We start from the raw sequence: 15,193 nt of genomic DNA, 5'->3' as shown, positions 1-15,193 counted from the left end.
GCACTGTACAATATGTGAGAAAGATGATAACATTAAAAATTAAAGATTAAATACTGCACTATAGAAACTAATAGATATTATCAGTGTAGATACATAAAAAAAGCCCACATTATTTGATAAAATTAAATTTATACTTAATGTACAAAAATTATTGATGTGTGAAATGAAGAAAATAAAAAATGATCAAGATTAAAAATATGCTAAAAAAATGAATCATTCTGCATGGTGTAAAAATGTGATATGCATAAGTGATAATTTGTAATGGGAAAAGTGAAAATAAATAAATGATGATAAAAGAAGGGAGGTGATAAGAAGTGTGAAGGAGTAGTGTACAGAATTGAAAAACAATAACTCGTGCTCTAATAATAAAATAGTGACAAAAGTGTAAGAAAGTTATCCCAACCTGTTCTTGCTGATTTATATTATTTTACTAAGAGAAAGTGTAGGATGTATGTTGTACTGTACATACATAGCTTCACCATCACTAGGACAAATAATTTAAGGGGCATACACACTAGACGGTTCGCTCCATGAGCGACATCGTTTAGTGTGTCCCCGGCAGGGGTGTGATCAATGTCTTTTTTAAGGTGTCACTGCCAGGGCCATGGAGCAGACTTAAATACCCCCAAACCGGAAATCCCTTTAAATAGGGGGTGTGGTCATCTTTATAAACAATATAACCAAAAAGGTATCTATACTGTATAATATACATTATACATACCTTATATTCTATTACCAGGATTTTCGTGTCCATTATTCTCATGGTCCTTATAAGGATCAAGGAGGTCTTCCTTACTTACTTCCGGGACCACGGCTTGTGTGTTCCATAGTCTGGAAAGCACAGTGTGTCCACCGGAAGTGGTATTACATCTATCACCATCAAGCGTGATGGGACTAGCTCGTCTCATGGTGACGCGACATAACGCTGCGCTCGCTCTGAATCAGGGCCATCCTACCTATCATTGGAGCAGCCTCCTGGCCGCTCGCATAGCTGTGGGTGACCACCCACAGCTTATGCGAGCGGCCAAAAAGATGGTCGTGATGGTCAAGACCATCCATATGAACGCCTCCGTCTGGGCAGCCACGCCCCCGGCACGCCCACCAAAGGGGGCGTGCTGTCACTCACCATCGACAGCACGCCCCCTTTGGTGCGAGACCCATAACGACGGCTTGGCCGTCGTTATTCGGGTCTGCGCATGCGCACGACGGAGCCGCCTCCATCGTGCGCATGCGCACTTGGGCACCATCGACCCGCTTGCGAGTGCTCAGCGCTCGCGAGTGGGCCAGAATCAAGCCCAAAATGATTAAACAATGTGATAAATTACATAATAAATAATTACATGTTCCATAAAAACAGATACAAAAATGTTACATCAACATAAAATGAGAATGTTCACTAGTACACTAAAATTCATACAGGAGATGTCAAACGGACAGTATGGGATTTAAATATCTTATAGAAACCATTTTGTTTTGAACTCTAAGGTTAAACCTTTAGGTGTAAAAGTGCCTAAACTGAAGATAGTACTCATCTCTGTCCTGGCTAAGCGTTCTTCCATATTGTTTTCCTCCAATAATTGGGCACCAATTGTATACCACAGAAAGAAATGAACTTAGATGGATTGCATTCATGTTGATCTTTAAAATGTGCTGAAACTCCATGTGTTATAAGGCCCTTTTTAATGTTTCGGAGAAGTTCAGCCATTCTCTCTTTTAGTTTATGCGTAGTCCGCCCTACATATTGTTTGTCACAATCACACCTTAATAAATAAACTACACTTTTGCTGTGACAAGTTATAATGCTATAATTTCAAATTCTTTTTTATTATAACTCGAAATGTATTTTGTAATAACTGAATACGTGCTTTTACAATTTTTGCACATGGGGCACTGGCCACATCGATAAAAACCTTTAGGGGTCTATTTACTAAGCAGTGTTAGGAGACAGAGTGATCAGTGATAAGGTGCCAGCCAATCAGCTCCTAACTGCCATCTCACAGGCTGTGTTTGAAAAATGACAGTTGGGAGCTGATTGGCTGGCACCTTCTCAGTTTTCACTCTGTCTCCTAACACTGCTTAGTAAATTGACCCCTTAGACTTAATAGGCTTAATCATCGGTTGTGTGTCCAGAGAACTCCTCACTATGGGGTAAATTTGCTAAGATGGGAGTTCTATTTAAGAAGTGGAAATGTTGCCCATAGCAACCAATCAGATTCTACTTCTCATTTATCTAACACCTTCTAGTAGATAATACCTAGAATCTGATTGGTTGCTATTGGCAACATCACTTCTTAATAGAACTCCCATCTTAGTAAATTTACCCCTATGTGTTTTCATATATTGTCCGCCTTACGGTAGACAAATTTAGGTTTCTCTTGAAGATACTTAACAATAATGGGATCCTTAAGTAATAGTCCCCAATGTTTCTTTATTATTCTTTCTAGTTCCTGATGTTGGCTACTATACTTAGTATTGAAAGGTATTCTTAAATTATCATCTTTCTTCCATTCTTTTGATCCTATTAGTTCCTGCTGACTGGAAGCTGCATATAATATTTAATATATGGTTTCTCTATTTTCTCCTGTTATGTGATTCAGGGGTCTATGTACTAAAGGGAGAAAAGGGGTAAAAATGCTAAAGGCAGAGAAAATCCCTGTACATACCGCTTCTCAGTATGTACTAAAGGGATTTTCTCTGCCTATAGCCTGCCAGCGCTAAGTGCAGGCTACAATATCACACTGGACCTAGGGCACTTAGCGCTGCCATAAACACCTATGTCCCAGGTATTACTAAGAGGAGATGTCATTTACCGTCATCTGACTTCCCCAGCGCTGATATCGCCTCCTGTAGCTGCTGATATCTGCTACTCCTCACTGGAGAAGCAGGACTTCAGCTGTGTCAGGTTGGCCATTTTTAAATAAAGTGTGTTGAAAAAAAAAAAAGTCACTGCTGTTGCTGCTGCTGGCGGCCGGAGCCTGGAGATGGTGAGTCACACACAGGGCTGTCAGGGGAAGGGAGTGTCAGCTGTTACCACTGAGGGGGTGACTAAACGTTCACCCTCCACGGCTGGTCTATTTTTAGTAAGTGCTGCGTTAGCCATCTCCTGCTTCACAGCGGTAGCAGGCGAAGCAGGAGTGGCATTAACGCAGCGTATTAGTAAATAGACTCCTTAATGATTAATATCATGCAATTGGAAATCTCCTGTAGAGTAATGGTGCATACACACGATCAGATTTTTCCTTCAGATATGAACGATAACGATTTAAAAATCGTTCAGTCGTTCATATCTGAAGGAAAATCGTTCATATCTGACATGCCTGAACGATGGTACGATCAACGATGCGCGTTCCCGTTTGTCAGATAACGATATCTGACATCTGATGTGTTTGCAGTCAGACTTGGACGATTCCATTCATTTTAATGCAGTCAAAAATCGTTCAATCATTCAAATCGTTCAAATCGTTCAAAACTTTGGTAAAATCGTTCAAATCGTTCAGTCGTTCATCTGACAAATCTGACCGTGTGTACGCTCCATAACACGTATTTTAACCTAGAAGGAAATTGTAGACACCTGGGGGTATATTTACTAAAGTACGGGTTTTTAGAAGTGGAGATGTTGCCCATAGCAGCCAATCAGATTTTAGCTATTATCTTCTAGAAGGTGTTAGATTAATGTTAAGTAGAATCTGATTGGTTGCTATGGGCAATCAACACTTAAATTACTTTCACAATTCATTTGTTTATTGATGAAATTATGTAAAAATGTTTCCGTGGAAGGTAATTAGTGTTTAGGCACTGTACATCAGAGACTCAATACAAACCAGGAAACTAAAGGCTGTTTTTAAGCCTGATGGCCGTTAAATACAGAAGTTGGGGTTCTGAGCCTAACAGAGTCCCAGCTTAGATCACTTTAGGGGTTCCGAGTCCTGACTCGGGTCTTCTCGCAAGTTTGAAACTCGGATCTAAAAAAACTGGATCTTGCGTATTTTGGATTGCATATAAATCGTGATTTCAGGTGCTGTGTGGTGGTCAAAACATGAATGGAAAAGAATGTTAATGAAGTTAATAGTACTATAGGAACAAAAGCAGGTCCAAATTACAAGAGATTAGCTGTTTTTATAATTTTTTAAAGGAATGCAAAACCAAAACCATAACACTTGAGGTTGGTTTTACCAAAACACGACTATGATTTAGAACCAAAATAAGGGGGTCTGCATACATCTGTAGTTGCTATGGGCAACTACTCCCCTGGTCCACTTCTCCACTCTTCACACTGCTTGATACTACAACCCCCTTGAAGGTCTTTAACTGGGGGCTGGGTGATTGACAATTGTAAGGGAATCTATGATTGTTGGAGGAGGTTTGTTGCATGGTGGGTTTTAGAAATGTATATAAGGCAGACTCATTCACTAGACAGGCCTCTTTGTCCCTGACACTCACCCCTTCCTGCCCCCAAAATCTGTGCATGAGATGTTGTATTGTAGTTGCACTTGCCACTAGAACCCCTTTAATATTTACTATACTAGCATCCTATTTCTTGTACTCACCTTCAGTATACAAAGTTTTATACAGTAACACAGATGAAAGGTTTCTACTTGCAGAGCTGTCACCTTATAGCCTAAGATGTTAATTTTATTTGCTCTCAGCTTTTCCTACAAATCTAATTTGTACTGTACTACATTTTTTTTACAGAATTCCCACCTGGCACAAATGTAGGACTTATCATAGGAATTCTGGTTGCAGTTCTGTTAGTGGTGGCTCTTGTTGCTGCATTATATTATCTGTTCATTGTACGTAAACGGCGCAAAAAGTAAGTAACTAACATAAAACAACATCTCAATTCCTAATAGTCAGCTGGAGTAGATAACCTAGGTCCTTGTAGCTCTTGCAGAATTATTGTTGTTTGTTCCTCCTCTATGTTGTTCTTCATTGTACTGTATCTCATTGTTCACTCTATCACAGAAGTTCCCAAATGCGGTCCTCAAGGCTTCTCAACAGTTCAGGTTTTTAGAGCTATCCATGGCTGAGCACAGGTGACTTTATTAGTACCTCAGTCAATTTGATTTAACCACCTGTGCTCAACCATGGATATCTCTAAAACCTGAACTGTTGGGGAGCCTTGAGCACTGCATTTGGGAACCTCTGGTCTATCACCTTTGTCATAGTTACCAAATAGGTCTTTTTTTTTCAAGGTTCAGGGCTGGATTAAGGCTTGTGGTGCCACGGGGTAACTAAGTTGTAGGAGCCCCATCAATACAATTTACACCCCACTGCTACTATGCCCCTAACCCTGCCCCACAGTGCCCCATTTTTGCTACACAGTGCCACCCCACACCTCCCCAGTGCCCCTGAGTACTCACTTCCCATGGCATGGCCAGGCTCCACTTGAATATTTCCAGCTCTGTGCTCTGCCTGCACAATGCATACAGCTCAAAGCATCTCCCGAGTCCCATCATCAGTTTCACAGATGTGATGTGTCACATGAGGCTGATGAGGAGACTCAGGAGCCACTCTCCTCTGTATGTACTGTGCATGCAGAACACATTTGCCCCTGTCCAGGAACCAGGGACGTTCAGTGAGGGTAGGCAGGGGAGGCAGAGAGTTGGTATAAAAATTATTAGAATAATAGAAAGAAGATCTTTATAACATAAACATATTCTTTGTTTACTGTAATAATTTTTTTAGTTAATACTCACCATCTCTGTAAAGCACCCTGGTACTGCAGGGTGACAAGAGATGAAGCAGCAACAGCTCAGCCTCGCTTCTGTATAGTCAGACACTGCTTCAAGAGCTGGGGACGGGGCCAAACCATGGACAGTAAGCTGCACAGAAAGAGAGCTAATAGTGGCATGCCTCTGAATATGTGTCATGTGACCAGGAAGTGCACTGCAGTGTTTAGAGAATGGAGCTCACTCAGCTCAGTCAGCAGAAACAAGAGAAGACACAGTGATGCAGGTAGGAGAATCAATGGATACTGAAACTTAGTGTAGTTAGAGGAGAGTTACAGTGAGGAGGGGGTGAGACAGGCTCCCAGCACCCAGACCCATCTCCATGTGTGCCTCCCCAGCCATTGACCTCACCACACGTGCCAGGAACAGGTGCTGGGCACATGCTCTTGACAATTTTAGGGTCAGACCAACCATGCTCGGTGGCCCCCCTGTGTGTGAGAGACCCAGGGCGACCGCCCTATGTTGCCCCCTCCCTCCCCTCTAGGCCCCTTAATCCAGCCCTACCAAGGATAGTCCCAGGATTTAGATATTCTACCTGGCAAGTCTCTCTTTTTAGTATTGTCACACTGAGGAGTGCATCTATAGTCTTTGATGAAATCACTGCTATTTTTCAGGCCTTCAAGTAACATGAATTCAGTGATGGAAATGCCAACTAGCAATGGTAAGTTGCATCAACCATATCTGTCTTTAGTGTATAAAGTGTAAGACGCCCACAAATGCAGCAATAGCTCAGCCGATATCAGGCAATTCTGCCAATATCATGAATTAGAACATAAAAGGCCTGATTCTGGGTCAGAGGCAATGTCGATGATGGACGCAGCTGAGCATTCTTTTTTATACTGCACATGTGTCTACAGTAAGTGGCAGGGCGCATCCCTCCAGAGCACTTGCGCACAGGCTTGCAGCTGTGATTAAGATGCACAGCCTCAGAAATGTCTATGAAATGTATTTTGCATTCTTGGGCAGTGACTGGAAGGTGACAGGAAGCTGGCTCTGCAGAAGCATGGAGATTGTCAGTCTTCTGGGCGTGTTATGTAAGTGTCGTGAGCATGTTGCAGAAGTTGTTATGTACACAGATGCTTAATCCTTCACACAGGAGACAATACTCTGACAGACAATCTGCTCCTATAGTAGCATGGGGCTGGTACAAGTAACAATGGAGCGACTGACGGTTACATCTACAGACACACCAAGTGGCAGCTCTAAGTGGGCGTATCTGTCCTCACACATGCAGACTCCTGACTGTACACTGGGGAAGGGCTTGTAGCAGTATTTGCATAAAGTCACAGAAGCAATATCGGCAAAAGACGCACAGACGCACACCTGACTTAGAATTAAGCCAGTATATTCACTGATGATTTACCTTCATATAAAATCTTCTTTATCTTATATATTCTTATATATGTATATATTTATTTATTTATTACCAGTTATTTATATGGCACACACATATTCCGCAGCGCTTTACAGAGAATAGTTGGCCATTCACATCAGTCCCTGCCCCAGTGGAGCTTACAATCTATGTTCCCTATCACATGCACACACACATACTAGGGTTAATTTTTGTTTTGAGCTAATTAACCTACCGGTATATTTTTGGAGTGTGGGAGGAAACCAGAGTACCCGGAGGAAACCCACGCAAGCACAGGGAGAATATATAAGCTCCGCACAGTTAGGGCCATGGTGGGAATTGAACCCACGACCTCAGTGCTGTGAGGCAGTAATGCTAACCATTACACCATCTGTGCTGCCCCACATATATATATATATATCTCCAGAATATAGTGTGTATTATTCCAACAGTGTTCTTGTCTTCTGCTATATTCTATCATGAGAATGTAAACAAAAAATAAAATAAAAATATATATCTATGTATATATATAGGAAAGCACAATAGTGTATGCTGTTTCAGAATGGGTCCTGCGTAATCGGACCCTGCATGGCATTTAAGGGGTGGTGCAGGGGCAAAGTTGGCCGGCATTTCTGGAAACAGGGGTCGTGTCCACCCCATTTTCCGGGAGTGGCTAGGCCAGGTACTGCATTGACGGATGCAGCTTCCTGGCCTCGCAAGCCTGCCAGCCTGAGGAAGCTGAGGTTTACTCAGCTAGCCAACAGCATGGTGCCGATGGTCACAATGGTGATCCCAGCTTGCAACCTCAGTTGCAGGACTGCGATCACAAATGCCGCAGGGGGTGTCATACACCTCCTGCTTCATTTCCATATTAGCAAGAACGGAATTGCAAAGCCTGCCTGCGTGCAGCTTTGCAATGCCATCCGATGCTGAATCACAACCTATGTTATATACAATTGCACTGCTTTGACTCAGTCCAAATATAAGTTGCAAACCCAGTATAGACTCTAGAGCACTTAACATCATTTAAACACCAGAGATGAACATCAGGAGTAAATACCAGAGGCCACCTTTTTGATAAGGTGCTGATAGTGGTGAAATGCGTTAGACCTACTAACCACTGGACATTTTGTTACAAGCCCACATAGCTATCTTATTGCTCAAACATTTCTGAGAACTGCACCTGCTAACTTGGGGTCATGGAAGAGTCACACGATTTACATCACACTATTACCCATTCCAGTTTACATGGAGGGACTGCTACCACACCAGGAAACTCTTCTTGAGTCCCAACGTCCCGCAAGTGAGAGTCAAGTTATCTTCACCTTTGGTAATCTATTCCAAGTACACTCTGCTGTGACTATAGAATAAGGGCTTTTAATATTATAACTATACTAGGATTGATTCAGTCTGGACGTTAGAACCTTTTAATAAATATAAAGAAGTTTCCAAAGATTCAAGGATGTTCTAGCTTATAGACATTTTATTACTTCATGCTTTGTGATTATATACTTATTAAAGATTGTTGCATACATGTATTTATGATTAAATACATTGTTACATTGTGCTGCGACATACTGTAGCAAAAAGTGAAATGCTTCTATCTCCTTCCCACAACATAAGCAGTTACCTAAAGACTTCTGGTAATGCCTCAAACCCCCCACCCCACCCCCACAGCCAGCCACATACTGTATGCCTGACTTCACAATTGTGTGTTTTAATAAGCATCTGCAGAACATATTATGCAAACACCATTTACATTATTATTATTATATTCCAAATATATGTAATTATCCTGTATTTCATGGGAAGACAAAACTACTGCATATCATTAACAAACAGTAAGAATAAGAAAGCAGCCTCTGAGTTCTGCTTCTCAAACATAGGAACATGTGGTATTGTGTAACCTTGTCTGTGATCACAGTGCCGTCCTGTGGAGAAGACAGGTTTGTGTGTCTAACCTATAGGGGAAGAGGATTCATGTTCACTCAGTGTGTTATGATAATGGTATTTTGGAAGTGCAGACCATGAGATGAGGAAGTGGAATGTAGATGTAAATGATGAAAGTTCAACAGAAATTAGTTTGAGGTGATTCCTTCCTGATTTACATCTAGTTTCTGTCATCCGCTTTCTAGAAAAGTGTTTTCTTTAGGTAAGCGAAATGCTAACAGCAAAGCCCAAAAGTGAATGCCCTAATCATGTACAGTACAGCACATAGCTTTTCTTGGGTAAACAGACGTGCCCTAAAGAGAGCCACCAATCACAGACATACCCCTATATTAATAGACTCACCAGTCCAGCTCAGACCTTCCTGATCTGCAAGACAGATAAGCTATTGTTGTTCCCAAGCCCCACTCCCAGCTCCTCCTTCCCTAATCCTTATTCACAATCCCTGCTCTGTGTCCTTACCTACCCTACTTACCCAGCTCTTACCCCATTCATCAAATGTGTTCCATCTCACTGATCTATCCCGTACCCATCCCCTACCACCACCTATACCAGGGGTGGACAATAAGTGGCAAATCCCAGCATGCCTTGCAATAGTTTTAGCATGGCTAAATAGCAAAAATGTGGCAGGGCATGCTGGGATTTGATTCTACAACACCTGGAGGACCGCTTATTGCCCACCCCTAACCTACACCATCACCTACACCACCACCTACACCACCACCTATGCCATTGAACTTACTGTAGATTTCGTGGTGCTAGCTCCCACTGCATCTGTATACAATCAATTAAAATAGATCAGCTGTAATGGAGTCTGTATAACTTAAGCTATACAAATTAAGGTTCCAATAATGCTATGCAAAGTAGAATTCCCGCCCTCTCATGCCCAACCTGTGTAGCTTACATAGTGCCCTGCCCCTCATCTCTGTACTCCTGCCTATAAGCCTGTTCCCATTCTGCAACTTCCCATTCTGCAAACACGACATCATTATTACACGCTCAGCTCTTAATATTTGCATTAGGCTTACAAAGCCAAAATAAAAATAAACCGGCTGAGTGCCTTTGTGTGGCTAGGCTGGCAAATAATGATTTAGGTTTTTACGTACTGTACTCTACAAGTTCTTACGCAAACTCAGAACAGGGAAGTTACAGGTATGCAAAAAAGTGAAGCAACGCTCATAGCGTTTAATGCAAATGGTGTGAGCTTTCTCAATCTACAGATCACACATTTGTACGGTTTCCCTAGTGTTTAACCCTTACTCCCATAATCTAATTCCAACCTCTCCCTAGTGCCTAACTCTAACCCCCCATAATTTAACCCTTACACTCCTCCTAGTGCCTAACCCTAATCCTCCCATAATCTAACTATAACCTTCCCCTAGAGCCTAACCCTAACCTCCCTACATCTGTAGCCTAACCCTAACTCTCCTCCTTGTATCTAACCCTAGTCCCCTAATCTAACTCTAACCTTACCCTAGAGCCTAACCCTAAACCCCAATAATTTAACTCTAACCTCTCCATAGTGCCTAACCCTAACACCCTATAATCTAACTGTAACCTCTCCCTAGTACCTAACCCTAACCTCCCTGCATCTGTAGCCTAATCCTAACTCTCCTCCTAGTGCATAACCCTAACCCCCCATAATCTAACGCTAACCTTCCCCTAGAGTCTAACCTTTACCCCTCATAATTTAACTCTAACCTCTCCTTAGTGCCCAACCCTAACCCCCCATAAACTAACTCCTTGCGCAAGGTAGTACACAGCACCCTGGCTAAATCAATTTGTGACTCCTCATTTTCCTTAGATCCCCAAGCACGCAAGCCCGTATATAATGGAGGCCTCGTTTATTGATCATCTGTTTTTTGGGACACTGGCACAGCTGAATCAGACTGTGAGGTGTGCCAATTTTTTTTATTTTGACAGGTATCCATTAAGGGACATATATATTGAAATCTTGTGAGATTTTTTTATTTTTTTTTATCTTTACTTTTTAATTATTATTATCTTTCTCCTCTTTTTAAGCCTAATGTGATGTTTGCTACATATTGATACATTGTATTGTATTGTCTGGATGATACATTTTTTATAAGTAAAATAAACATGGTTTATACTGTGACAATTTAGTAACTGTTTCCATTGCGCAGTTCTTTGTATCATATTGGCTATATTATCTTTTTAACCCTCACAGAAGGTTAATTGGACTACAGCATTAGATCCAGTGTGTTTTAATAACTTGGTAGCACCTATTTTCCAAGGGACGTCCCAGCTTTTCAATATTTGTGCCTGGAATTTTTCCATAACTGAGTGAGTGTACATTTCATTTCCCCTTATGCTGCTGACCTGATGCAATTTTCACCAGGGCCGAACTAGGATTTTTGTCACCAGGGGCAAGACAGTAATTTGGCGCCCCCCCTGGTAATTCCCTCTGCAGTACTGCCCCTATAGTAATGCCCCCTGAGGTAATGCCCCTGTAGTAGTGCCCATATAGTAATGCCCCTGTAGTAGTGCCCATATGATAATGCCCCCATAGTAATGCCCCCATAGCAATGCCCCTGTAGTAGTGCCCATATTGTAATGCCCATATGTTAATACCCCCATAGTAATGCCCCTGTAGTGCCCATGCTCCCATATTAATGCCCTTGTTGTAATGCCCCTGTAGTGTCCATGCTATCATAGTAATGCCCCTGTAGTGCCCATGCCCCCATAGTAATATCCCTGTAGTGCCTTTACAGTAATGCCCTGTAGTGCTCATGCCCCCACAGTAATGCCCCTGTGGTAATGCCTCTGTAGTGCCCATGCCCCAATAGTAAAGCCCCTGTAGTGCTCATGCCCCATTAGTAATGCCCATTATTGCCCATGCCCCATAGTAATGCCCCTGCCCCCATAATAATGCCCCTGTAGTGCAGCTTATTAAAAAAAAAAATACTTACCTTGAACCCTGCTCCTGCATCCAGCATCGCATCCGGTCCGCCGGCTGCTCCTCGGAACTATGGGGGAAACATCATGACGTCTCCCCCATAGTGCCCATGGGGAGAGCCGGAAGCTGGAGTTCGGGAGAGAACTCCAGCCTCCGGCTCCGGCTACACCGCGCCGCTGCAGAGAAGGAGCCGGGCGCCCGCTGGTAATAAATATTACCAGTGGGCGCCCGGCTTGGAGCCTCTCTGCAGAGCCGGGCTGGAGGTCACTGGCACTGGGTACAGCGGCGCACCCGGGGCACGTGCACCTCCAGCCCCCCCCCTAGTTGCGGCCCTGCTTTCACTGCCTGTTTTGATTCTATGGGTTTCATACCTCCCAACTACCCAATTTAGGTGGAACAGTTCTAATTTGCTGAGAACAAATGCAGACTCACAAACTCCATTACTGTTGTTTATGGTCTCATTTATGTGAAGAGATAATGTAACAAATAAAATAATGTAATTAATAATTAAATGTACTTTTTTTTCCATTTAGGTCATAGTGGCTCTCCATCTATGGTTAGTAATCACATTACTGTAATTTACTATTATTATTATTATTATTATTATTATTATTATTATTATTATTATTATAATAGTGGTGTAGATTATTATTATTACCAGTTATTTATATTGCGCACACATATTCCGCAGTGCTTTACAGACAATTTTTGGCCATTCACATCAGTCCTTATCACATATTATATCCCCTATCACATATTATCACATATTATATTACCTATCACATATTATATCCCCTATCACATATTATCACATATTATATTCCCTATCACACTTACACACTAGGGTTATTTTTTTTGTCAAGAGCCAGTGAACCTATCAGTATATATTTGGATTGTGGAAGGAAACCAGAGCACCCAGAAGAAACCCACGCCATCATAGGGAGAATATACAAACTCCACATAGTAAGGCCATTATCATCTAAAGATACCTAGAAATTGAGCAAATGATTTTAAGCATTGCTAAGTAGAGCAGCTTTAACTCAAATAGTTTGAATCATCGCTTTGGGATGACCGTGGCTACATCAGAGCAGTTGATCAGCTTAGAGGACATGTAGAGTAACCAGCACCATATTGGCAAGGTAGGAGCATGTATTAGTGATACTGCTATACAAAAGGAGAAGCACAGCTAGACGTATAGAAGGGCAGACTGCCACCATTATATGTTAGCAAATGACAACCTGGAAAAATCAGACTTTTTCTAACCCGTATTAATATTTTATTACAGGAACAGCCAGAGCTACAATATGCCGATATTGCATTCAAGAACAAAGATCCAGGAAAACAACAGGTGAAGCCCCCTCCCTAACACTTACTTGCCATTGTAATAGTATATAATGGTAATGTTATATTATGTAATGTTACGGTAGCTATCGTTATATTATTATTATTATTATCATCATAGTCAGCTTTTAACAGAGTAGCACAAATAGTAATTTTCACTGTTCAGGTTTAACTGCATGAATACAGTATATATGTTCATTTTACATTGTGAGAGGGGCGGCTGTAGGCAGAGGGCTCAGGGCCTGATTCAGAGTTGGGAATAGAGAGAGATATCGCTCAACTGATCATCTTGGTGAAACCATGCTGCACTGCAGGTGGGGCAGATTTAAAATGTGCAGAGAGATTTAGATTTGGGAGGGAGGTGTCCAAACTGATTTCTAAACTGTACAGTAATAAAGCTGTGCAGTATTTGTGGGCTACATGCAAAATCAGCCAGTATTTATCCCACATGTTAAAAATCTATGTATTTACACCCCTTGCATTGCAATATGGTTTGTCCAGGTTCACAGTTAAGTGCTATGTCTCTCTCTATTCCCAACTCTGAATCAGGCCCTCAGTACAGCTTTACTACAGCCCATGGCAGGAGATGCAGGATAGGCAAGAGCTATAGGCTTGATCCAGAGATAGACACAAATGCCATTGCAGCTGCAATCTCTCACGGATCACAATTGCAAAATTATACTAATGAGCCTCTAACCGCCTAGCGCTTGACGCCCACTGACAGCATCTCACATGCACAAAACCAGATACATGGGATACAGATCAGGTGGCCATCAGCCTTCTGAGTAGGTCTAAGCTGTCGCAGACACAGTGGGTCTCCAGACACACAGAGGGCTCTCCTGCTGCCAGCAAGGACGCAGAGCCTAATTTATGCACGCCCAGAAAACACTGTTTAAATGGTCCCGACATGCCTATGTGCAATCGCTCAATCTGCATTAAATATCAGTATTGCGTCCACATCTGAATCAAGCTCTATATATACTCTACTTAAGAGGATCGGATAGGGATTATATATGTGACACCATATGGTAATGTGGTCATGGGACAGCCTGTTGTGATGCTCCCATTTACCCTCCCTGTGCCTACATCCTCCGGTCCCTCTGCTCTTTGAGCAACGTTTCAATATATACATAACAGCTTATTTATTACATATGGCAGCAGAGAACTGAGGCTTCAAGTACATTAGTTACAGTACTTAGAGCCCAGTAGATTGTATTAAGACTATAGTGGGAGATGTATCAAGCCTTGGAGAAAGATGGTCTATTTACTAAGCTTTGGATGGAGATAAAGTGGAAGGAGATAAAGTACCAACCAACCAGCTCCTACCTGTCATTTTTCAAACACAGTCTGTAACATGACAGTTAAGTCAGGTACACAAGGAACAATATGCTCTATGAGCGATATCATTCAGTGTTGTCCCCTCATCTACTGGGCTCAATGTTGTTCCCAACATTGAGCATACACGCTGAATGATATCGTTAACAATATCAGTCAGTGACGTCACCGGCCACAGTCCCCGAACATGCAGGGCCTGACGATATCATCAGGTTGGCCTGCATTTTCGGGCGACAGCAGACATCGTTAACAATCCGCGGGAGAACTCATAGTTAGCGATGTCATGCTTACACACGGAATGTTATTGAACAATAATGATATCGTTACTAATCCTAACTGTCATGTATTTAAAAAATGACAGTTAGGAGCTGATTGGTTGGAGCACTATTTAAGATTAGAATCAAATGATAACAAAAATTTTACTCGCTGATAAATTTGGGTGTTGGTTGCTCATAGTTACCTGTTTTAAGAGTACTAGGGAATCAGTAAGTTTTCCCAGATTGCATTGCAAGTGAACCTATCTTCCTAAATTTTTCATATTAAAACATTCACTGGATAATAAGTAAAAGCATT

General features: G+C 42.0%; 1 protein-coding gene across 1 annotated transcript in view; it reads left to right on the top strand.

Moving 5' to 3' along the window:
• The window catches only part of LOC148474282 (cell adhesion molecule CEACAM7-like), a 36,866-nt gene extending 23,556 nt beyond the window's left edge, over window positions 1–13,310 (top strand). Inside the window, exons 3-6 of the mRNA XM_088458834.1 lie at window positions 4,693–4,810; window positions 6,344–6,390; window positions 12,478–12,500; window positions 13,230–13,310. Of these exons, the coding sequence (XP_088314960.1) occupies window positions 4,693–4,810; window positions 6,344–6,390; window positions 12,478–12,500; window positions 13,230–13,310 (269 nt within the window). The remainder of the gene's footprint in view (window positions 1–4,692; window positions 4,811–6,343; window positions 6,391–12,477; window positions 12,501–13,229) is intronic.
• The last annotated feature ends 1,883 nt before the right edge of the window (window positions 13,311–15,193 follow it).

Source organism: Taudactylus pleione, unplaced genomic scaffold, assembly GCF_031769625.1.
Source record: "Taudactylus pleione unplaced genomic scaffold, aTauple2 ptg000855l, whole genome shotgun sequence".
Classification (NCBI taxonomy): domain Eukaryota; kingdom Metazoa; phylum Chordata; class Amphibia; order Anura; family Myobatrachidae; genus Taudactylus; species Taudactylus pleione.
This window is presented reverse-complemented; position numbering and strand designations above follow the sequence as displayed.